This window comes from Phascolarctos cinereus, unplaced genomic scaffold (assembly GCF_003287225.1).
Source record: "Phascolarctos cinereus isolate Bilbo 61053 unplaced genomic scaffold, phaCin_HiC Scaffold_5;HRSCAF=322, whole genome shotgun sequence".
NCBI lineage: Eukaryota > Metazoa > Chordata > Mammalia > Diprotodontia > Phascolarctidae > Phascolarctos > Phascolarctos cinereus.
In genome coordinates this window covers 102566284-102592549 of record NW_027555958.1, presented here as the reverse complement: position 1 = coordinate 102592549, position 26266 = coordinate 102566284, and the positions used below count along the sequence as shown (strand labels likewise).

General features: G+C 37.7%; 1 protein-coding gene across 1 annotated transcript in view; it reads left to right on the top strand.

The window, feature by feature from the left end:
• Positions 1–1473: 1473 nt before the first annotated feature.
• Positions 1474–26266, top strand: part of PLEKHG1 (pleckstrin homology and RhoGEF domain containing G1) — a 100602-nt gene continuing 75809 nt past the window's right edge. Inside the window, 1 exon segment of the mRNA XM_020986601.2 lies at positions 1474–2006. Coding sequence (XP_020842260.1) covers positions 1581–2006 — 426 coding nt within the window. The 5' untranslated portion in view covers positions 1474–1580.

Sequence of the window (26266 nt, the reverse complement as noted above, 5' to 3'; positions counted from 1 at the left end):
AATGTTCATTTTCTAAGAACTTAGAGTGCAACAAAAAAGCACAAGAATAAATTTTTTTCAGTATCGTTTTTTCTTTGACACGTAGTTACCTCAGAATGTTGCAGCTTAATTGCTATAAATGTCACTTCACACTGTTTCCTTCAAAAACATTAGTGCTAGGGGCCAGCTAGGTGGTAGCTAGGTGGTGCAGTGGATAGGGTACTGGCCCTGAAGTCAGGAGGACCTGAGTTCAAGTCCAGTTTCAGACCAAACACTTGACACTAGCTGTGTGACCCTGGGCAAGTCACTTAACCCCAATTGCCTTAAAAAAAAAATTAGTGCTTACTCTATGAAGCATGTTGTGCTAGGGGAAATATAAGACTTGGTCATGGTTTCTGTCTGCATAAAGTTTTCAGTTTAGTAAGAGAATAAGATACAAGCAGTTAACTGTGAGATACATTATATGATAATTGCATTAGAAAGTTGCCAAAATAAACATCTTATGAAGTCTGAAACACAATGTGGTTGTTGAATGGAAGGAGCTGGAGAAAGTTTGATGAAAGCAGAGAGCAAAGACTTTGTCATGTCTTTGTATAGCTCTTTCCTGGCATAACACCTTCCATAACACTACCATGTGATAGACACTAAATTTTGTGGCATAAGTAAAAGAATGAATAAATCACTGTGCTTCTGATAAATTGAAGTGTTTGCTTTAATTCTGAAAAGGACAGAGCAGTTTAGAACTCATAGAATCATAGATTTAGAGATAGAAAGGGACCCAGTCTTAAAAAAAAAAGGATAAAAAAAATCAGAGATTTCTTTGACTATCATTAAACCTAAGCAAGGTTGGAAAGTTCTAAGTGAATTTCATGGGATTACAGAGATACTGGTATTATCATTTTCCTTACCCAAGAAAAGCAAGATAATTGGCTATATAACTCTTTAGCATGCAACTTACCAAGCACTTTTAAAGTACCTATTATATGTTAGGTATGGGAGGTAAAATAATTACAAATGAAATAGTGCTTGCCCTCAAGGAACTTAAGGTTCAGTAGGAGGGTTGGGAAGGGTCATGCTACACAGATAAATAAATATAAAATTTGTGCAAAGTAATTTCAGACAGGAAAGGCACTAATTATTGGGGTTATCAGGAAAGGCCCTATGTAGGAGATTGAGAGCATTCCAAAATGGGTATGTACAAGAGTACAGAACCAGGAGATGGAATGTCATATACTGGGAATGTCAAGTCTGAATTCTAGATTATTGACAAGAAGCCAAAGATTGGGGAAGTTGTAGTTACAGTGGAAGCCTTAAGCCTTCCAGCTCAGATGAAACGTGTGCTTCCTTCTGTTAATGGAGCTTGCAGTAGTCTTCTCCCATTGTTGCAAAGAATTTGAGCATAATTAGTTTTCAAAGTCATCTCCTAAGACTGTGGTTAGCACAAACTTTATTCTGAACAATTTTATTATTTGTTTTTTATTTGTTTACATTTAGATGACAACCAGACTCTTCAGACTTCTCCAGCTGTGAGAGAGGTTGCTGTTTCCAAGGCAGATTTTCACCAAGAGAAAAGGCATTTCTCCTACTGTGGACCAAAGACCATGGAACTGTCAGACAGTGACCGGCCTGTGAGTTTTAGCTCCACGTCCTCCTCTGCCTCTTCCAGGGACAGCCACTGTTCCTTTGGCAGCAGGTTGACCTTAGCTCCCAATGGCCATTTGAGCTTGTGTAATAACCAAGACAAGGAAACAGGGGCCATAAAGCTTGAGCTGATGCCCACGAGGAGATTCTCCAGCAGTGAAGTTCAGAAGAATCCCCCAGAGGAGAAACAGAACATGGAAGAAAACAGTGAAAAGTGGCCGGGAGTGCTGAGGACAACCGAAGCAAAAGGAGCAAGCAAAAATGGCACCCTCTCCCTAGTTGCAGAGTCTACTACAAGCCCTAAACTTCTCTATGTGGATAGAGTAGTTCAAGAAATTCTGGAGACTGAGAGGACCTACGTACAAGATTTAAAAAGCATTGTGAAGGTAAGGGAATTTTTTAAAGATGACAAAATATAAACAAAAACCAAAACTAATCATATCCTAGAGAATGATTTGGATTGCCTCCCCCCTAAAAAGGTAAGAATCCCTGTTATCTACTCATTTGATTTGTACAAATGTTAGTATTAGCCCTGTCTTACTTATAAGGCATCCAAGGACCACACCAAACTTATATTTAGCATAACCCTAATATTGTTACCTTTTGATTACCTGTTATCATAGTGATGCTTCCAAGTATTACAAGCCCATGCTTTACAAAAATACTTTGCATTCGTAAATCTTTTCATCAGAGGATCTCAAAATCCCAAACAGCACAAGGAGACAAAAAGGTCAAGGTTGTACTTTGTCAACATTCACAAGTAGACCTGAAGTCTCCTGACTGCTGGGTTGTTATAATCTCTTCTACCATCTTTAGTTCTTTGTTGACCCATAAGTCACTGAAGACAAGGAGAAACAGCTTGGGCCACTTCTTGGATATTCTCTTGTTGTTCACTTTTTAAGCTTAGGTAAGGTTAAGTATTTGTTAAAATCCCTAATATAGAAAATTGATCACTTTTTTGAGTTTGACAACAAATTGAATTTTTAAAAAATTTATTTAGTATTTTATTGTCCCTCAATTACTTGTAAAAACAATTTTTAGCATTCATTTATTATAGTTCTTTTTAATTTAATTTTATTTTTAATTTATGGAATAAAACAAGCATTTTCGTGACACAGTACAATAAAAAAGATGATTATAAGTGAAACTACAAATCTACTATGCACAACTTACTGTTCCCTTCAAATACACAACAAAATTATCATGTAATTTTTTCTTCTTTTTTCTCCCCTCTGTCCCCATCCTAGAGATAGCTTCCATTAGACACAAATGTGTATATATTTATTTATGTAAAATTATTCTATACAAATTTCTATTTATCTATTCTTTCTCTGGATACAGATAGTCTTTCTTCATATGTCCTTTATATTTAATTTGGGTAACAAATTGAATTTTATGTAACAATGACAGGTTGGTGCTGAGGCCATGCTGATTGATCATCCAATTACTGACTTCCCTGGCTTCTTTTAAATTCCAGCAAAAACCCCACCTTCTACAGGAAGCCTTCCCCAATCCCTCTTAATTCCAGTACCTTCTCTCTGTTCATTATCTCCTATTTATCCTGCATATAGTTTGCTTTATATTTGTTTGCAGGTTGTCTTTCCCCATTAGACTGTAAGCTCCCTGAGGACAGAGACCATCTTTTGCTTCTTTTTGTATCCCCAGAGCTCAGTACAATGCCCGGCACATAGTAGATGCTTCATTAATGTTTATAGATTGATTGATATGATGAACACATGGCCAAGAGGTCTTAGTCTTAGCTTTTATCCTATACAACCATATTACCTTTCCTGATAGATAACATTTGCCTAACTTCTACTGCATTTTAGACTCTTGGTCAAGTGTAACTCAGAGTGGATTAATAACTTGCTAATGAGCACCCCATCTACTAGAAAATTGTATGCACTTAGTTTTAGACAAATTCTAAAGGGTGATTGTCTGCTAGTTGAATTCCAAAAGCGATAGAACCAGGCTTTGCATGCTAAAAATAGTTATGACATAAATCTTCCAGTAGAAATAGAAAAGCCAATTGATGCTCAACAGAAACAATATGTCGTACCAAAAGTGGAGTAAATGAGGCCAATCTTCTTGAAATTTCAGCAATGATGTCATTTTTGTTTGAAGAAAAATACCTATGGAACTGCCAACAATTTTACAAGCTCTTATAAAAAAAAAAACCTTATGGCTCTCAAGGCATTCTTTACTTCTCAGTGGTTAAAAAAAAACAACTCTCCACCTAATAAGGTTCTTCATACTGGGAGACAAAATGAGTTAACTGGAAAAATATTATAAGTATAATGGTTTTGTTAAAAATAAATTGATAAACTTTAGGTAGAAAGAAGCGGTTAATGAATTTATGACAGACCAAAATTACAAAAGGAGTTTTATCTCAGGTGGTTCCAGAGTCATAACTAGGGCAGAGGAACTGGAGCTTACTCCAAGGATGACAAATTTAGAGGACAGTAATATCCCTTGCAATTTTTCAACAGCATAGAATGCAGCATAGAAACAACAATATGTAGTGCCTAGTAATCAGGGATAACCAGTTAAACTAGGGAAGCTACCAGATGTTGGGCTGGAGTTACAGGTGCTTTTTTTTCCCTCTCTCTCCCCAGTGACTACCTCATTCTGATGCCCTGGTTTTTCTACTTTTCACTTATCTTAGTCTGTACTTTCCCCCACCCTGCAGATCCCTGCTTCTGACTCTGAGTGGTGCTAAACAGTCCAAATATTCTTGTCTTCTTTCTTGATTCAGATGCTCATTACCATCTTCCACCCAGATGTGCTAGCTAATAGTGTTTTCAGTTTAACAATAATCATAATTTGTTTTATCTGAATAGCTTCCAGGACACATAATCAACAGATCATTCCCTCTACTACGAATAAATTTGACTTAAAAAAAGCACTCAGAACTCATTCAAACTCTGTTCTGGTCACAGAATAATGCATTGCCTAACCCTCCTTAAAACAGTTTGAATATTTTTTTTTAAAACATTCACTACTGTGAGGGGATGTAGTATGGCAGTAGAGCAGGTGTATGAGAATGACATGAGGGAAAAGAATTAAGAAAGGCAAAGGCAAACCATTTGTGATGCAGTGGTAACTGGAAGAGTACTAGCTTTTGCTTCATCTGGCTCCATCTTTGCAAACGTCCTTTATCCTCTCTGAACTCCTCTAATCATTTCCCAGGAAAAAAAAAATTGGGATCTATAGGAATCAAGATTTACGAACACAAGATTTGTGTTTGCCTAAAAGGAAAGCAGCATTTTCACCTAGGCACATTGGGTCAGCTAGGATAGGAGATTTAGACCTGGAAAGTACCTTAGTGGCCATCTACTCCAACCCTCTTGTTTTAAAGATGAAGGAACTAAAACACAGAGAGCTTAATCTGCCTGAGCAGAGTCATATGGTTAGTGTATGAGATGGCCTTTGAATCCAGTTCTTCTTGATTCTAGATGCAACGTTCTCTGATGATCAAGCTTGTTTTCTTTGTAACGGTGTGATTGCGAGCCCTTTTCATTTTTTTCCCCTTAATATGAAGAACAGCTTTTTTCCTGTTTTCCTACCCTCTCCCCCTTTTCATCCCCATCCCCCTCTCTCTCCATATATGCACACGTATATAATATAGAGAGATGTACATATATATAAATATATATATATTGCTAACTAGCTATATCTTTCTATCTATATCTATACACATGGTGTGAATTTTTTTTAAGATCAATACTATTATAAATACCCAAATTAACTATAAAGGACATATGAAGCAAAATACTATCTGCATCCAGAGAAAGAACTGATAAATAGCTGAATGTATTGAATTCATTCATTACATATATACGTATTTGTGTCTAATGGTAGCCATGGGTAGGGGAGGGAAGGAAGAAAAAAAGGAGAAAAAGAAATTTACATGGTAACTTTATTATATGTTTAATTTTAATAGCATTTTATTTTCCCCCACAATTACCAGTCAAGGAAATTTCTAGCAATCATTTTTATAAGATTTTGAGTTCCAAATTTGTCTCCCTCTCTCCTTCCCCCTCCCCTCTTCTGAAAATGGTAGGCAGTTTGATATAGTTTATACATAGGCTATCATGTAAAATTCATTATATATTTAAAAGGAATAGCAAATTGTACACAATAGGTTTGCAGTTTCATGTACAATCATCTTTTTTTAAATTAAACTATGTTATGGAAATGCTTGTTTTATTTCATAAATTAAAAATAAAATAAATAAAATTTTTTTAAAATGTTGGTTAAACTTTTTTTTAAAAAGATCAATACCTAGCTGCTTTTAAAATCTGCCCTCATTGATTTCATTTTCTAACCCGTTTTGTGCTGTTTATATCCTCAAGATCTCCTCCAATACTTCTGTTTTGCCAGCTATGTGTCTGAGGGCAAGCCTCAAGTTTAAGAAGACCTGAGTTCAGATCTCAACTCTGACACTGGCTCTGTGACCCTCAGCAATTTCCTTTACCTTTCACTGTCCTGCCAGTTTTGTAAGATTGGTTAGTTGTGGAACACTTGCGCATCTTCATTGGTAGAAGAGGGTTTCCTCATTGGAAGGAATGATGAAATCAGAAGTCCAGAAGCCAAATAAAATTTTTTTATTAATTTATTTTGATTTATCAACAATCACTTCCATAAGCCTTTGAGTTTTAAATTTTTCTCCCTCTGCCTCACTCCCTCCCCAGGATGGTGAGCAATCTGATATAGGCTCTACATATACATTCCTATTAAGCATATTTTCACATTAGTGATGTTGTAAGGAGGAATTAGAACCAATAGGAGGAACCATCAGAAAGAGGAAACAAAACAAAACAGAAGAACAAAATAGCAAACAGTATACTTTGATCTGCATTTAAAAAAAAATTTTAAACTCATATCCTAAACTGGAAAAATGGCTGATTTTACAGCCTCTGTGGATCCACCTACTCTCTCCCTACCAGTGGAATGATCTTATATGTTGTATTCAAAAGACAGGGCTTTTTTTTACTCTTTTATATAGTAATTATTCCTCAAAGAGCCTTGTTTAATCTTCATAAGTCTTTTTTTTTCTTTCCTTGGTTTGCCCATCATTCCTCTTTGCTGAACTCTACCCAGCCAATTTAAGTGACTAGCCAAACTCATTTAAATCAAGTTGGTTTTCTTCCCTAATGAAAAATGCTTCCATGTTTCCTATCATCTTATTTGTACACTTCATTGATGTAGGCTTTGATTTATTTAGAAAGTACTATGAATTTTAAAGCAATGACTTATTTTTATCCTCTACACTAGTTTTGCAAATGCAGCAGAAGATTGATCATTTGGCATGTTAGAGAAGGTCTACTCTGCCAAATTTCTGCCTGAGAATGACACTATATGATGTTATTTCACTGAAGGCAACCATGCCTTCCAATTCATTCTTTGCTATCTCTTGGTTGACATGCATTTCACATGTGTGCCTACTTTATCCGGGGGTGGAGAAAATTCATTAAAATATTCCCAAATATAACCTTTTACTACACACTAAATGGCAGATTTTCCTTCAGTTGTGCCATTCCCTTTCGGAATCCCAAGTCATAGGAATATAGACCTAGAGCTGGGAATTCCCCAATCCAACCCCTTCGTTGTAATCCTGAGGACTAGGGAGGTCAGGTGACTTGCCTGATGTTACACAGTAAGCATCTGATACAGGATTTGATTCCAGGTCCTTTGACCCCAGAGCTAGGGTTCTTTTCCCTGTGCCATACTGGAAACTCACCTTTAATAGCTTTTTTTTTTTGAGACTAGGTCTCACCATCTGACCCAGCCTGAAAGTGTAATAGCTGCTCACCAACTGACCTGCCTTGTGATCCTCAGGGCAGCTCTTACCTGCTCTGTTTTCAGACCTGAGTTTGTTCTCCCCTTCTTCGGCAGCCTGGTCACCCTCTGCTCCCAGGGCTTCTCACATTGATGTTAGACTGAGTATGGACATCCTATTGGCTTTAGCCCTTCTACAACTCTAAAACCCTCAACCTCCCTCCCCAGTAGCAGGGACTACAAGAACATAATACTGTGCTTGGTCCTTTAATGACTTCTGAGAAAGCATGATAAAGGATTTCTCCTTTTTCATTCCACTCCTTCCTTGTAAGTCTGCAGGAAAAAAAAGCATTTATTAAGAAGTTAGTGTGTGACAAGTACTGTGCTAAGTGCTTTGCAAAATATTATCTCATTTCAACCAATCAATAAATATTTATTAAGTGCCCACTGTGTACCAGATACTGTACTGAGTGCTTTACAAAATATTAACTCATTTGATCCTCACAACAACCCTGCAAGGTTGGTGTTATTATTATCTCCATTTTATAGTTGAGGAAACTGATGTTAGACAGAGGTTAAGTTCAGTTTAATTGAATCAGTATTTATTAAGTGCCTACTACGTGCTAGGCCCAGTGCTAAGTGCTTTGTTGTTGTGTTGTTTTTCAGTTACATCTGACTCTCTGTGACCCCATTTGGGGTTTTCTTGGCAGTGATACTGGAGTGGTTTGTCATTTCCTTCTTCAGCTCATTTTACAGATGAGGAAACTGAGGCAATCAGGGTTGGGTGACTTGCCCAAGGTGACACAGCTAGTAAGTGTCTGTGGATGGATTGAAGTCAGGTCTTTCTGATTCCAGGCGTAGCATGGCTAAGTACTTACAAAATATAATCTTATTTGATGCTCACAATAACCTAGGAAGGTAGGTGCTATTATTATCCACATGATAGTTGAGGAAACTGAGGCAGAGATTAAGTTCAATTCAGTAAACATTTATTAATCACCTATGTGCTATGCTAAGCACTGGGAATACAATTGAGGAAAAGGAAGATAGTCCCTACTCTCAAAGTGCTTGCAATCCAATGTGAGGAGAAACACACAAAAGGAAATGGGAAAGTAACACAGGTTTGGGCACAGAGCACCAAGGGGTAACCTGGGCAGGGACATCTTGTTCAGTGGAGTTGAACCCAGGCAGGGGAATAGACGCAAATTGAATGGAATGAACTGAGAGTCCAGTTTCTGCCCTCTGTAAAGGAAGGCTTTGGGAGAAGTTTGGTACTGTACTTTCCAGTCCTCCAGTCAAAGGATAGAGGAGGCTGAGGAAGGTGGTGTCAATCAAGGCTTGAGTTATCAGCATGGTGATGAGGCTAGAAATGATAGAGCTTATCCAGAGAGGAGCATCTTGTTCCTAGGAGATTGTGCCCTACGTAGCAGGGGCACATAGCTACTAAGTGTCTGAGGCCAGATTTGAACTTGGGTCTTCCTGTACACACACACACACACACACACACACACACACACACACACACACACAGAGGCAGATTTCAAGTATTTTATGGATCAAAATCCTCTCCAAACCATAGTTCGCCCTCCATTTACGGAATCTTCTCCCCATTTCCCACCAGCTACACTGCTTTCGGACTTCTACATCATACCCCAGTACCAAATGCCTTCTCTTCCCTCTCCTTTTGTTGTTGTTGTCTCCCCCCATTAGATTGTAAGCTCCTTGAGGGCAGAGATTGTCTTTTCTTTTTTTATTTGTATCTCCAGCACTTAGTACAATGTCTGGCATATGATACATGCTTAAATAACGTTTATGGACTATTGGTCAGTAGTTTTAGTTTATCAACTATTGGCTAATAGTCTTCTCAGAATAAAGTTTTTAAATGAATAAAATAAATTTTATAATATTTAAAAGGAAACTAATTATGTTGAAATATAGTTATAAAAAGCCCTTTTTTTTTTAAGTTCATAAACCCCAGATTAAGAACTGTTGACCTAGAAGAAGGGTCTCAGAATGCTGGGTAGAACTCCAGCAGAGAAAATGAGGGAAAACATGAATAAGAATTGCATAGAATAAGAAAGGTGGATGGTTGTTTGTGATCTGCACTGTAGGAGGGAAAACTCACATCAGTGTTCACAGAGCTGTCAAAACATCAGAAGGGTTCAGTCCTCCATAGCACTAATCGCTCCAAATTGCCTACCATAGTCACCAAAGTCATTCACTCAGTAAATAGTTTTTAAGTGGCTACTATTTGCAGAAATCTTTTATTAAGGTGAAATATACTGTGTAGTTACACACACTCCTTGCCCTCATAGAATCTGTTAGGAAAGATCTGACATGCAAAATAGTCTGACTAGTACATAAAAGGTGTGAACATGGGCTATGTGAGACTGATGGAGGTTAGTAAGCAGACCAGGAAGCATATTGCCAATGAAGGAATGGCCCAAGATGAGAGATTGTCCCCTTGGTCGAACAATAATATTGCCCCTCTCTCTCATTACATTTGCTGAAATAAGTGAGGATCAGAAATGTCATTCTTATTCTGAAATTGGTAAGAAGAAACTTAACATTCCTAAAAATTGAATATTAATGTAATTTAGATAGAACTCATTCCACTGGTGACCAAGCTTTAAGCTCATATGACCATTTGCAAATTGTAAAATAAGCCTCTCATCTTTCAGGGTCCTTCCTTCATTCCTTCCTTCCTTCTCCTCCTGGGGAAGGTCATTTGTAAGGTCATTTTCAGTCCTGTCCAATTTTTCATGGCCCCATTTGGGGTTTTCTTGGCAAAGATACTGGAGTGGTTTGTCATTTTCTTCTCCAGCGCATTTTACAAATGAGGAAACTGAAACAACGGGGTAAAGTGACTTGCCCAGGGTCACATAGCTAGTAAGTGTCTGAGGCTAAATTTGAACTCAGCAAGATTAGTCTACCTGACTCCAGGCCTGGTGTCTATCCACTGTGCCATCTAGCTGCCTTCTCCTTGCCTGTCCTCCCCCATCTCTAATTCAGGGCCTCACTGGGTAGTATTTATATCTAAACATTTTCTATTTTGACCAGTTCTTTAATGGCAGAATGCCCTATGGTAAGTTGCTTTGTATCCAAAGGTAGATGTGTAGTTCTTGATATCTTGTGCTAAATCACAATGGGACTGTATTGAATGAAAAACAGAAAGGAATGGACAGCCACAGTTCCCTACTATATTTTATAACTTCCAAATCAGAATTATATTAATGATGTAGTAAAATGAATGAATGAATGAATGAATGGATAGATAAATAAATCTGACATGCTACAAGAGACGGCTTTCTGGGTGGTTGAGGAAAGAGAAATGTATTTGGAAATTAGGGTAAAGTAAGAATAAAAGATATCAATAAATGTTAAAAATCTGACAACCTGTTGAGAAATGGTTTTGACTAAGGTCAGAGAAGACGTATGCTCAGCCCACCTACAATGATTCAAGTTAGATGTTATACTAAACGCAAGTGTGTCCTTTTTACCCTTGTTATTTTCAGTGTCTGAGAGAGCTAGGGGGAAAAAAGCCCCAACAATTTCCCATTTATTGCACAATCAAATAGAAAGTTGATAGGGTGGGTGGAGAAGGAAAAAAGGGCTTTTCACAAACTCCATCACTTGAAACACAATTGAAAACCATTGTGTCATTGTCTTAGCTTTGAAAAGCAGGTGGTCTTAACACTGGAGATACCAAATTAGGGACAAAGAAAATCTTAGTTATGAGAGGCAGGCCTTCTCCTAAATGCATAGAGTGTAACTTGAGTTGAGAGAAGTGGAAGGTAGAACAATTTTGTGAGTTTATCCAGTAGTTGTACAGTGTATCTTTACTTATTTAGTTCTAAAAATTGGGTTTTTTAAAAAATTTTAATAAGATATCTAGAATCTTCGCTACGTTGTAAAGTTGTCATTTGTGACTGACTTAGACTTACAAATGTAACTGCAGTCTTTTCTGAGCTTCTGGGCTTCCTCATTCAGTGCCATGAAAACTGGAGTTTTGTTCTGAGGAAATGGGACTTCCCATTCCATTCCCTTTTAAGTCATAGAACAGAAAGCATTGAGATGAATTTTCTTATGAAAGGAAGACACTTTTCCTCAATGTATTTAGCTATTTTAAAAAACGAACCTGTTTTTTTTGAGGAGTGATGTTTGGAGAAGGACAATTCTCAGAAATGATGTACAAAGATACAAAAAACAAAAATCTCCCCAATTTTGGATGATGTCTTCAGCCCTACAATATGTGAAAAGGACATGTTTTTTAAACAATTAATTTCTAATAATGAAAGAGGAACTTAATCGTCTAAAAGAAGTACAACTTTTGTGACAAGTGACTGTGATTTTCCTTGCTCAGAATGACACTTTGGAGTGGACAGAGAGAACCTAACCCCAAGTTCGTAGGAGTGTGGATTTGGACCTGGAAGGTAGTGTAGAGGCTATTTAGTACAGCCATCTCATTTTACAGATGAGAAAACTTTTCTGAATCTGATTTTTGTAGAAGATCCTAGACCCTCACTGTCCAATAGCCTGGATAAAAAGCAGTATTTTTGGATAATAGAGTACCAAAATGGGTCGTATGTTGACTTATGGTTATATGTAGAATGTAAGTAGAATGTAAGACTTTTGAGGACAGGGCTTTCTTTTGTCCCTCAGTCAATCAAAAAACATTTGTTAAACAAGTTCTGTGTGCCAGGCATTGTGCTAGGTTTTAAGGAACAAAAATACAATGAATGAAACAATCCTTTCTCTAAAGGAAATTACACACTATACTAATATGTATATAAGTATAGATAGAAAAACATAAAAAGAATAAACACAAATAAGTATAAAGCATTTTAATATAAGGTAGTTTAGGGAGGAAGGCCCTGGTATTTGGGAAATTGGGCTGCATCTTGAAAGAAACAATGATTTGAGGAGGCAGAGGTGAGGAAGGGGTGCATTCCATGCATGTGGGTCAGCCTGTAAAAAGAAATGGAGAAGAAAAATAGAGGAACAGAGAGAAGGTAGCTTTGGCTGAATTTCATAGTGTAAAAATGGGAGTAATGTTCAATAAGACTGGAAAGATAGGACAAGGCCAGGTTATAAAGAGCTTTATATGCAGTAGACATAATTAAATTGGATTTATTTATTTTGTTTCCTATGTTTCTGTTTTCCATGTTTTCCCATTTCTTGAGGGTGACAGTGAAAGATAGTTGCTAGACTACTATATTTAAAAGAAAGGGTAGTGAAAAAACCACAAGCAATTGAGCAAAGGTTTGTGTACATGCCTAACCTAAGTCATACTAAGGCATATATGTTGTAAAAGATTTTTGACTCAAGGGTGAGAAGTAGTGAAGAGAATGAGGAAATAAATGATCAATTTTATGTTGTTTTTAGGAGTGTTCCCTCCAAACTTCTCTTCCCACTTTGTGACATTTCTTTATAAGGTTTGCCAGGGAACTAGATGTTTTGGATACTGAAGAGAAGAATGTGGTCATGGTCAATGGTGCAGTATAGGACCTGGCAGGGAACTGTTTTTAACAAGGCTTCTTATGTGGGTCAGTCACATAAAGAACTTACATTATCGTACTTGGCATATTTTAATGGGCTTTGTCTTCTAACTGGCATTTGGACCCTTTTCATAGCAGTGTGTCATTTTCATTTTTTTTCCTCCAAAAGCTTTTTTTCATTCAACCATTTGAATGAGATCTTTATTTTGTTCAATTTAAGTGCATTTGCCATTTAAGAAGCAAATTCCCTAAACTGGGGACTGCTAGTAACTAAAAAGTTATTTCTCAAATAGCCAATCTCATCATTTTAAAAATGTTAACCAGTCCCATTTCTTCTGGGTGAGACAATATTGTAAACAATAGCATTGATTTAAAACTCCTAAATCCAATTCTGGTCCTGAGCTTGGGGCTGCTGTTTGAGATATAGTCATTTTTTCAAAATTTTGATTAGAAGTATCAACAAGCTTTCCAGTGAATCATCTGAAGGGCCATTAGTCATCGAGTACCACTGCATTCCTGGGTTTACTCGGAACCAGCTCCTCCTGTAGTGCCAGCTCTCAGTTTGGTGAGCCCAGCAGCCCATGGCTTTTTCTCCTTCTACCCACCTCTTTCTCTACCTTTTGAGACCTTTCAGTGGGCATTGGCAATGGATCAACAAAAAAAGTGATTACTTAGCTCCCATGGATGAAATATTACAGAGTCCTGTCAAGTTCAAAGGCAGTGGGTGCCCTACCCTTGCTAGTGGTCCATGGGTATTGAGGCAGGCAGGTTAAGTAGGTGAAAGGGGACTGCCAAGTCATAGTTTCACAGAATCTCAGAGCTGGTAGGGACTTCCCGGGCCAGCTAGCCTAACCTGTACCTGTGTAGAGACACTCCCTCTATGGCATCCCCAATCAGAAGCTATCTAGCCCTTCCTAGTTCCACTACACAAATGTTGCTAGTTACTGCTCAGTTTAAAGCTCCAAAGCATTATTTTATTTAGGCTGTTGCCATATTTATGGCATTTATATAAATACAAATAATAAACAACAAACAAATGGCCTTTTTTCCTTCCTCCCCTTCTTCCCTTCATAGATCCTTCTTTGGGACCATTTTTAGAGACTCACATATGAGAATGATCAAAATTTAAGGAAAAATTTGGGGGTTTCCATTGGTTATATTCATTTCTTCCCTCCTCAACTCTTCCTTCAGAAGAATTACTCATTTTTTTTTTATCATGTTGAAAGATTTTGTATTAAAAAAGTTGTAACCAATATTGTGTATCTTTTCAGAGGCTTACTTTTGGAAGATGAATATGCCACTGGTAAAATAACAGATTAGGCTAGTAGTGTTACAAGCCTTTACCAAGAGACAATTTTTTTATGTTTGTGGCAAAAGGGGAGTAACCAAATAGTATTCATTATGAGTACTGTAGCATTCTTCAGTGTCTCTTTATTAAGATTTCTGAGTTACAGGTGAGAGAGGGTGCTATTGTATCCCTGACATTGTGACTTACAAACTTGGCCTGTTGGATATATGGAATCACAATGAATAAGCCGGCAGTGGTTTGAGGATGCTTATGAAGCCACAGGCACAATAGCAGAGCTTTTAGGGAAGTTTTCACTGAGTCTTGAGAAGAGAGCTAAAACAAGGGTGGGACCACGGGGGCTTTGTTTTGGGGTCACTGCTGTTTAAAGGAGTATTTTTACACTTTCGGCATTGTGGAAACATTTGAGCACCAAGCTGGCGAGAGTAATTGGTTAAAATAGGAAGTTTCCAATAGTTTCCTACTCCTTTCAGCTGCCCCATCCCAGCTGATCTCTTCCCTATCCCTCATCCCTACCCCTCAACCATAGAAAAGTGGCCTTGCTGTACTCTGGGATTTTTGTATCCAACACCATCCCAACTGAATCTGAGGGTGTTTTGTACTACTTGTCACAAGCATATTTTCTGAAGATTGCCTTCAGTGTGGAAAATGCTATGTACATCTCTGTTCAAGAGAACATGAGTTGTTAAATATTGCTGAAAGGAATTGTTCTTTTTTTTTCTTGGTCTCAAAAACTAACCAAGGATGGGAGGATGCACTTGGTAGAAGAGGAGGGTGGACATGAATGCAGGTGTATTTGTTTCTAGGAGCTCATATAATTTCCTCTGAGTAGCATAACATTTTACCAACAGTTTTTTTACCTCTTGTTAATATGAAATTGAGAGCCAAATATTTTGCTTCCTGTAGAGAGATATGATCTTTTCTTAAGAATAAAAGCAGAATAATCACATTTATTAGATATATTCTTATGTTCTTTAGGCCATTATTTCTTGATTTCTATCTCCTTTTTTTTTAAACCTATCTTAATAGAGCCAAATCTTATTTGTCTTTCCCACAGAAAGCTAACATGTAGATTAGAGTATTTGTGCTATCAGTTTAGATGAACAAGTTTAATTACCTGTAAATACAAATTGCTGAAGGCAATTAAGTCCTATTCTGGTGGGGAAAGGATTTGCTAATTAGGGTCAAAACTGCTTTCAAGAGCAGTTTTACTATCAGATTTACAATTCACAGACTTACAATCTGTAAGTTTCTTAGTACACCAAGAAGACTTAAGAGCTTAATAAATACAGTGTGTTTCTAATGTTAAAAATTAGAATGAAACCTCTCTGTGCCAAATGCTCTGAGATGCAGGCATAGATTGGAATTGTATTGAAGAGGGAACAGGTTTATAAAATTACAAGGAAGACAATTTAAATAAGAAATTAAGTAGGAGACATTTTATCATATTATAGCTGGCTAATGAGGAAGTACCCTTTTGAGGGGATATGCCTTCATCATCAGAAAATTCATTCTCATGCTAGTTGGTATTTTAAAAAATAAAAATCATTGTGAATTTGTATGATGATGCTTCAAAACTTAATAACCTACTTGAAGTGCTGGAGGGTCTATCGTTTCCCACATTCACCATGGAACTTAAATGAGGCAGCATTGTTTTTGGAGTAGGAAGACATAGGTTCTGACAGTTACAAGGGTATGTATGTATATGACTTGCCCAAGGTCATACACTTCAGAGCCTCAGTTTTCTTAGCTCTAAAAGCAAGGCAAAAATATTTGCAGGGCCAGTATCATGGAATTGTTGTAAGAAAAAGTCTGTGTGAAAATGAAAAAGCACTATATTAATAAAATTGAACTGCTTTTATAACTATATTTCTAAGTCTGCCTTTAGGCAAAAGGCTTCTTTTCAGGTTCCCTGAAATGGGTTTACTAGAGCACAGCTTCTTAAACTTTTTCCACACAAGACCCCTTTTCGCCACAGAAATTTTTACACTACCTGGAGTATATAGGTATATAAAATAGGTATACAAATCAAACGTTTACTGATAATAAATCATAAAGAAATTTATTTTAAAAACAATTCTTTCACATACATACATTTTACCATTTATTAAAGACAAAAGCAAATTTGCATCCTAATGATATGGATGTGCTTGTTTATTTTTACACAAATAACTAAATCTTGGTGGAATATTTGATACTGCAGGACATAGAGCATCTTCAGCGTTTTTCAGAGTTGATCAATATTTTGATTTTATAGTCTTCAGTGCTGTGTTTGGAACCAAGGCTGCAGTGAAGTCATGTGATACAACACAGGCAGGCACTGCCAGAAACACCTCAGATTCATTATGAGTTTGATTTTGAATTAATTTTTGATCATTGCCCATTCAGAAACCTTTTACTCTTACCAGATTTTTTGAAACATCCACATTCAGTTACATGACCCTACATGGGGTCGAAACCCACAGTTTAAAAAGTGCAATGCTAGAGGATTTTCTATATTCAATCACTGTTGTTTGTTGTTGTCGAGTCATTTCAGTCATGTCTGAATCTTCTGTGGTCCCCATTTAGGGTTTTCTTGGCAAAGATGCTGGAGTGGTTTGCCATTTCCTTCTCCAGCTCATTTTACAGATGAGGAAACTGAGGCAAAGTAGATTTAGTGACTCTCCAGGGCAGCTAGTCTGAAGCTGGATTTGAACTCAAGTGCTTATGACTCCAGGATTGGCACTCTATCCACTTCATCACCTAACTGCCCGTGAGTAAATCACTATAGAACCATTAACTTCAATCGGGGGAATTTTCCCTTTCTTACAAAAGTTCCCTGTGCTCTATGGAAAAATAAAAATATTATAAGGGTTTGCATATGCATTATTGTTGTTGAGCAGTGTCTGATTCTTCATGACTCCATTTGGTGTTTTCTTGGCAAAGATACTAGAGTGGTTTGCCATTTCCCTGAGTAAGTCATTGTTTAATGACCAAGGTTGCCCCTGGGGAAGGGAATATACACTTTCTTCTCTTTGTTGCAGAAGTGGTATATAATAAGGTTTTCTTATCTGGTTTTTTATTTATTGGTTATTTTTTTTTAATAAAAGGTAGGTTTACTGAGTTGGAGTAGCAGAGGAAGAGATGTATTCAGAGATGAATATGGTTTGGTTTTTTTTTTTGGCTAGGAAATGGAGTTAAGTGACTTGCCCAGGGTCACACAGATGGTTAAGTGTTATCTGTCTGAGGTTGGATTTGAGCTGAGGTCCTCCTGACTTCAGGGCCGGTGCTCTATCCACTGTGCCACCTTTAATTGATAAATGACCAAAGGATGTAAACAGGCAGTTTTCAGAAGAAGAAATTTAAGTTATCAATGATCATATTAAAAAATACTCTAAATCACTAATAATTTTAAAAATGCAAATAAACCACTTTCAGTTTCCATCTTACATCAATCAGCCTGGCCAAGATGACAGAATAGGAAAATGACAAATTTTGGAGGCACCCTGGGAAAATAGGTACACTAGTGCATTGTTGTTATGGCTATGAATTGGTCCGGCCATTCTGGAAAGCAATTTGGAACGATGCCCAGAAAGTTACTAAGCTTTGACCTCTGCATGCTACCGTAAAGTCTGCCCTCCAAAGATACATATTTTTAAAAAGGATTAAAAATATATATACAAAAATATTTATCATAGTTCTGTTAATGGTAGCCAAAAATTGGAGACTAAGGGGCTGTTCTATGGGGGAATGGCTTAACAAATTGAATATGTTAATGTATTTGGAATATTATTATGCCATAAGAAATGATGAAATGGACAGTTTCAAAGGAAACTGACAAGACTTTATGAACTGATGCAGAGCAAAGTAAGTAGAACTAGGAGAAAATTTATACATCGAGAAAATTATGGAGAAAAATAATTTCAAAAGACTTTAGAACTACAAACACTGATAAACCAACAATCTGAAAGAAGAATGATAATGAAATATGCCACTCACCTTCTGACAGAGAGATGATGACCTTAAAGTGCAGAAAGAAATATTCATTTTCATATATGGTAGATGTGGTCATTGGTTTTGTAAGACTATGTAGATGTGTATTAAATAATTTGTTTTTCAGGTTTAAAAAAATTGCTCAGTGCTAAGGAGGGAGGGAATTGGAGGGACATTCATTACAGGCAAAAACTTGTTACTTGAAAAAAATAGAAATTAATGTGATATAAAAACAAAGGGCATTCTCTCACACATATTGTGTGACCCTGGGAAAGTTATTTAGCCTCCCACTGCCCCCAGGCAACTTTGTAAGATTTTAAAATTGCAGAACAGGTGCTGATTTGCATTAATGGAGAGAGCTCCATAAACTGGTGAAATAATTCATCTGGTTAAAAAAAAAAGTAAAGATGAAGGGCAGCAAAGAAGAAAAAAAAGAAAATGAAAAGTTGAGTTAGACATAACTCATGTTCAAAGGGTGTGCTGTCTTCTCAACAACCCTATAAGGAATACAGTTCAAGTTCAAGTATTTATCCCCATGATGAAACTAAACTCAGGTTCAGTGACTTGCCCAGGGCCATATAGCTTAGAAGCATTGGAGTTAAGACTTGGAATCAGATCTTCTGGGTATAGTGCTTTTTTTACCAAATGTGATGAGATAAGTTTCAATTGTCCACTACTGAATGGAAATTCTTACTTAGAGAAATGTCTTAGTAATGAACCTCGTGTTTATTTCATAGAGGACACTTGATATCTGGTTGAAAACTAAATTTCACAAAGGTTATTAAAGCACCACATGAACAACTTTAATAGCCCCGTTAATTAAGTAATTAAAAGTAATCACCTAAGATAAATCACTTTAATAGAACTGGAAACTTACCTTTTCAAAAGGGTATCTTTGCCTAGGGTTAGAGAGAGCAATAGAATGAGTGATGGTATTCTGGAAAGAACTTGCCTGGAAATTAAATTTGGGATCTAGTCTAGGATGTCACTAACTTGGTTTGTGACCTTGGTCAAGCAAGTCACTTTATCTTTTTGGACCTCAGTGATCTCATTTGCAAAATGTAGTTTTTCTGTATTTGGGAGATGGAGGGAGAGACAAGGAGAGACATGGTGACCTCTGAGGTCCTTTCCCACCTTCCATCTCTGATTCTATGATTGCTAAACTAATTTTTCCCTAAAATACAGTTCAATGGAATCTCCCTGTCCTGTGGTTATAGTCATAAAGTTTCAGTATCTTTAGGATTTAATAGATCCTAAAGTTTCAATAAAGTGTGATTTTGTAACTTTGTAAATGTCTATCATCATTCTTTTAGAACATTATCGTTTGCGCTTTATGGGTTTAAAAGAAAAATCTGTATTTGCAAAGTGGGATTGATGACACCTTGTAACCAAAATGTTTTAGTTGGGTTCATCTCCAGTTTGAAACTTGAAATCAGTGAAACAATTTTCAGTTTTACAGATGGCTGATTTCTGGCCAACTTGCCAGCACAGCCATAGGATCATGGGATTTATGATTAGATCATGGGATCTATGATGAGATCATGGGGTCTAATCTTCATATTATACAGATGATGAAACTGAGTCCTAGGAAGGTAAAGTGATTTGCTCTAGGTCAGATAGGTAAGTGAGGTAAGATTCACATCCAAAACCCAATTCTCCAAATCCCATACTCTTTCAACTGTACCATATTAGAAATTTTGTCTAGCTGGATACAAGGGACTGGTGCTCTGCCTCTGTTCTCTACTTCTGTGAGAAGCCTATCTACTTTGGATCTATGAATGTGCCTCAGACTAGGCTCAATCTCTGGAGGACCTAGATACCAACTTGAAAAGCAGGGTCAGATTCTTTTTCTCTCACTCATTGACTCTTTATTCCCCAACAAAGACACCTAGTTGAAAAATTGCTTAATGCAAAGGTGTTCTACCCAAAGTGGGGAATGGAGGTAGGGAATAAAAATGTATTCAGTGTATTATGTCAGTCTGGTATATGACAATTTTTTATTTCCTACACACAGAAGAAATTATGAACACAACACTCACTGGAACCCATTTGGCAAAAAACAAACATGTGTTAGTACAAACTATTATTATAGCCTGCTAAGAAACTGATAATCTAAATATAAAGCAGTTTGCAGAACTGCTGATTGGACATTTTACATTCATCCCAGCTTTGCATTGTCTGTCTCAAAGTCATTGTCTCCTGTCAAGTCAAGCCAAGGGTTGAGGGAGCTCCTTCAGCAGACTATCATATCTTCTGTGATAGAAGAACTTCCCTTGCTGCCAGTTACAATGATGAACCTAGGCCCTCCAGATCTCTCAAACTCACAAGGTGATCTTCAAGTCTAGACACATCTACCTTGAAATCAATGTTTAGCCACCTACTCAAGAAGAGAAACACAGAGGGGAAAATCCAAGCCCAGGCTTCTCTAGCTGAGTTCCTGTCCTTTAGCTGTCAAATGGGAATGGTCATCATGTGAATAGGGTGGGGAAGAGCCCCACTCATCCCACCAAGAAGTTGTAAAGGTGCATGGTGACACATGATGAAAGGCAGATGGGAGTGTCAAAGGAAGAGATCAAGCCAGAAGCTGTTTGTCCTTGTGTTTGCTGGGTCATACCAAAGCATTAAGTCCTTTCAGTCATGCACAGCCAGAAGCAACCATTCCAAAGACACTCAACCCCTTCAGCACAGATTCTTGCACACATGGGGTTAGCCAGAAATACCGATTCTCAACAGTTTTGAGCGTGCCCAGAAATAGTCCTATATATTCTTATAGGCTTACTCTCCAGACTTCTTTGTCCTCCCCTGATGCCTTACTACTCTGGAGAAATTTCCTCCTTGAAGTTCACTTTTTAGCTCCTCTCCACTTGCCACATAGCCCAGCAAGGGAACTCTTCCTCCTCCCCAAAGTGTCCCCACCCCACCCCCAACTCCATCAGCTGTTCTATGTGTGTTGTTTCATAATTAGAATGTAAGCTCCTAGAGCGTAGAGATTATCTTATTTGCTTGTATTTGTATCCTCAGGCCTTAGCAAAGTATGTGGCACATAGTAAATGCTTAATAAGTGCTCAATCTATTTATCTGTATTTATGTCTGTTGGCCTATCTTCCCATCTGTCTGCCTATCTATGTATCTGTCTGTCTGTCTACTGGTCTGTCTGGCACTCTACCTGTTATAGAGTCATTACCTTCCACGTACCTCGCTACCCACTATCAAAAGAAAGAAAAAAGAAAAAAAAATTTTGAGGGGGGGTAGCTATGTGGTACAATGGATAGAGCACTGGCCTTGGAGTCAGGAAGACCTGAATTCAAATCTAGCCTCAGATACATAACACTATCTGTGTGACTCTGGGCAAGTCACATAACCCCAATTGCCTCTCTCTCTCTCACACACACACACACACACACACACACACACACACACACACAGAGGATTATGAATAGTGGCCAAAATAGCTGTCACAGAAGTAATAATAAGTAAAAAAAATTTGAGTTCTTTTCTTAACTGCCACAAATGAATTCTGTGACCCTACATAAGTTTTTCTCCGTTTCTGGCCTAAACTTTCTTCTTTTTGAAATGAGGAGATTGTACTAGATTATACTGAGGGTTATCTCACCTGACATGTCAGAATTTCTAGAGTAACACTTCCTATAGCCACAGCCCTTTCTTTGGTAACCATAACTATGTAGAATAAGTGAGAATGTAATATAGTAGAGAGAGGCAGACTTTGGAAGTAGAAAGACCTGGGTTCAAGTTCTGTCTCTCGATTCATACCAGATGTTGACCCAGTGGGCAAAGTATTTGGTCTCTCAGTGCCCTCCTCAGCTCTCAAAAACTCTACTTTGTATACTGCTTGGTAATCTGCATTAGTGATTGTTTCCACAAAAATTTCCTACACAAACAACATCACAGATGTAGACAAAACAGCTACCCCACCAAAAATTATATGACATACAACCAGGAACTAAGAAGTAGTTTAAGACCCTCCCTATGCTACCAAAAAAACATTTCTAAGCAGAAATACTGTACATGTCACAAAGGCTCTTCACTAAAGGCTTTATATCTAGGGAGTTTCTTATGCCCTCGCTCAGATCTTGTTTACTCTTAGTTTAGATACAATTTAATTTCTCAGTCTGCACTAAACTATTGGGAGGAGAGTCATGGTTGATTTCAGGAAGTTGCCATGTTTGCTACAACAAGAAATCAAAATAAACCCACTGATATTGAACCAGGAGCTCTTGAAGACATTGGTATGCTACAGAACAGTATAACTATTGACTATCACAACAACTATTATTCCTCAAGAGAAGGTGAAACATATTCAAGTATGCTCTATTTAAGAAATAGCTTAAATTTTTTTTGTACGAAATGAGTAATTTTCATTTTTAAAAAGAATGATGTTTAGTATAGAAAGAAATAAACATCAGTTATCCAAAAAATCCCTTAATGTGGTACAGTTCTTTATCCAACAATAGTAATTCAGTTTAATCCCACAGACTTTTACTAGAGTCTCTGAAGTCTTTTTCCGTGCAGAAATTTTATGATACTAATCTCCTTATGTTTGTGTAATAGGGTATACATGGAGTAAAAGTCAGAAGAGCTGGGTTCTAGTTATGGGCAAGTCGGAACTGCCTACCTGTCAAGGCTATTGTAAAGATGAAATGTGATAATAATATTTGTCAGATAATGATAGTTGCCAAAGCTCTTTGTAAACTCACAGTATTATAGGTGTGTTAGTAGTATGTTAGTTTATTTATTATGAAAAGTGAGCTTCAGTGACCCCAACTGAGTGAGGTCCGAAGTTTTTAAAAGTTTTTTTTTCTTACCATGGATAATAAAGGGGTGATGTGGAAAAACAATCATCTTTCTAAATTGTTCAACTGAATTCAGGAACCTATGTAGCTTATCTAGTAGAAATCAACCAACAAAGCTTGTTATTAATTGCCTTCCCATGTCCCAGGTCCTATGCATATTTTTTGTTTAGTTGTGTCCAGCTCTTTGTGACCCTGTTTGGGGTTTTCTTGGCAAAAATTCTCAAGTATTTTGTTGTTTACTTCCCGAGCTCATTTTATGGATGAGGAAACTGAAGCAAACAGGATTAAGTGACTTGCCCAAGGTCACACAGCTACTAAGTGTCTAAGGTCACATTTGAACTCAGGTCTTCCTTGACTCCAAGCCCAACACTCTATCCACTGTGCATATATGTATATACAAAATAGAGCACAATTTTGGAAAGCCCACTGAACTGGAATCCTAACTGACACCAAATAGACGGTGGGCAACTCACTTAAATTCACTGACTCTCACTGTCCTCATATGTAAAATGAAATAATAGTGGTTCTACTTACAGGATCCTTATGGGAAAACATTTTGTGAACCTTAAAAGTACTACCTCAGTGTGTATAATTATGAAATAAATTGATATAAAAATAATTTGCAGTTCCCAGACTTAGGATGAAGTTGGCCAGACCATCTGGTAAATGAGACAAACAGGCCACCTAGCTTCACCATTCCTAACTTTTCTGTGATGCTGACCAACACACCCTCCAAGGGGACACGAATTGTATGAAACTCCATCTGGAAACATTTTCTAGTTAACATCACAACTTTTGTTCTTTGAGTCCGCAAGAGATATTACAAATATATCTAGTAATAATTGAGGCTTAGGTTTATATTATTGATCTTTGGAAATTTTGAGGTAGAAGATGGGGGGAGGGGGGCAGGCCCTCTGGCTACAGTACTCTAGAGCTTCTGAAAAAGGTTGCTTTTGTCTGCTGTTCCCCGGGAGCTGTGGGTGAATCACTCAACCCAACAGAGTGTTTACAACCCAGCAAAAGGGACTCTCAGTGCAAATGGTGGAAGATAAAAGGGAGAGAGTTAATCTACTTTTGATCTGAAAAAGCTTTTGATTCTTTTCTTTTTAGAAAGGCTTGGGTAAGGTGGGTAGGAGGGTAGTTAAAAGTGAAATGCCTCATTTAGGACCCCTTGTCCTCCGAGAGAGTAGCTTGTGTTTCTGACACTGAAGAGTGATGGGGGAGGGATCTGGAAGGGTTGTCAGATTGGGTTGCCATTGAGTAAAGTGCATTGAAAACCTTTGTCACTTAAAAGGATGGAGGATAAGAGCCACTGAATCTGTTAACCCTTGCCCTTAGCCTCAAATTTATTCCCCTGTTAGCAGATGGACAAAGTTTGCAGGTGTTAACTGTATTTTTGCAAGAAAGAACATAACAGCAGTCTTGGGAAAGTCAATTTGCAGTAGATGAACATTGGATCTTTTCCAGAGAAACAGCGTAGACAGCCTACTTGGGATAGGATGAGATAAAAAGACTGAGAGATTCAAAGTAGAATCTCTCTTTTGAAAATAACTAAACTGATCCACATTATGGCAAGTACCCTATAGGTTTGTTTTTTAAAAATGACCAGATGCAGGTGCAGCTAGGTGGCACAGTGGATAGAGCACTGGCCCTGAGGTCAGGAGGACTTGAGTTCAAATCCGGCCTCAAACGAAACACTTGACACTTACTAGCTGTGTGACCCTGGGCAAGTCACTTAACCCCAGTTGCCTAAAAGAAAAAAAAATGACCAGATGGGCATCACTATTGGAAATCAGTTTGAAATAGAGTGGTAAGTTGCTTCTGGAGGGCAGGCACTGCCTGCCTGTAACCTGAGCATGTAGCTTGACCTTTGGCACATAGAAGGTGCTTCATTGATGTTTGTTGGATTGTAAAGTTGGGCCTGAAAAGAGTGAGGAAGTCCCTGATTTTTACTACACTGGCTCCAGGCTCTTAGCTTCAGCTTTGTGATTATTTCAGCATTTTGCTGGAATAGTCCCTCCTCTCATTCTGTGGGAGAAGCTATGTGTACACATACTGTATAAATGTATAAAAAGTAATTATAAGGTAATGGGAACAGAGGCACTAGAACCTGATGTGGGGAGAAATGGATCAGGTAAAGCCTTTTGTGGGAGATGGGCATGACCTGACCTATGAAGAAAGCTATAGCTTCCTTCTTTTTTAACATATCTTAATACCTCTCTTGATTTTTCTATTTGACATAGTCAACTTAAATAGAATCTTTAAAATTTTTATTCATTCAACAAGTATTGATTAAGCACTCATGTGCCAGGCACTATGCTAGACTCTAAGGATACAAAGAGAAGAAAAGAAAGTTCCTGCCTACAAGGAGTCCACATTCTATTGTGAGGAAATGTATATACAGATAAGTCAGTACAAAGAAGGGGAGGTGGGGAGGCAGGCCTTAAGAACTTAGAAAAACTGTTAGACTGAGCCTTAAAAAAAAGTTAGGTATTATAAGACAGAGGTGGAGTCAGCATTAATTAGCACCCATCACATCAGGCAGTGTGCTAAGATGAAGGATACAGATTGAAGCAAAAGACAGTCCTTGACCTTGAGAAGCTCATAATACAACGGAGTAGACAAGAAGTAGACAATTATGTCCACACAAGCTATGTACAGTATAAATAGGAAATTATTTACAGAAAAAAAGACTACAGAGTTAAGAAGGATTGGGAAAGGCTTCCCGTAGAAGATCAGATTGTAACTGGGATTTGAAGGAAGCCATGGAGACCAAGAGTCAGAGATGAGGAGGAAGAGCATTCCAGGCATGAGGGACAGCCAATGAAAATATCCAGAGTTGAGAAATGAAGTGTCTTGTCTGAGGAAAAGAAGGAAGCCAGTGTTGCTGGACTTAATAATATGCTGAGGGTGGGGAGTGTCTGAGGGAGAGGGAATAAAGTATAAGTAGACTAGAAAGGAGAGGAGCTAGGTTATAAATGGCTTTGAATGCCAAACAGAGGATTTTATATTTGATCCTAGAGGTGATAGGGAGCCACTGGAGTTTATAGAGTAGAGGAGTAACATCGTCAAACCTGTACTTTAGGAAAATCACTTTAGCAACCAAGTGGAGGATGAACTGGTGGAGAGAAACTTGTAGCAGGAGGACTAGCCAGCAGGCTATTGCAGTAGTCCAAGTGTGAAGAGATGATGGTCTACACCAGAGGTGGCAGTATCAGAGGAGAGAAGAGGAAATGTTTGAGAGACATTGCAAAGGTAAAATCAACAGGTCTGGGCAA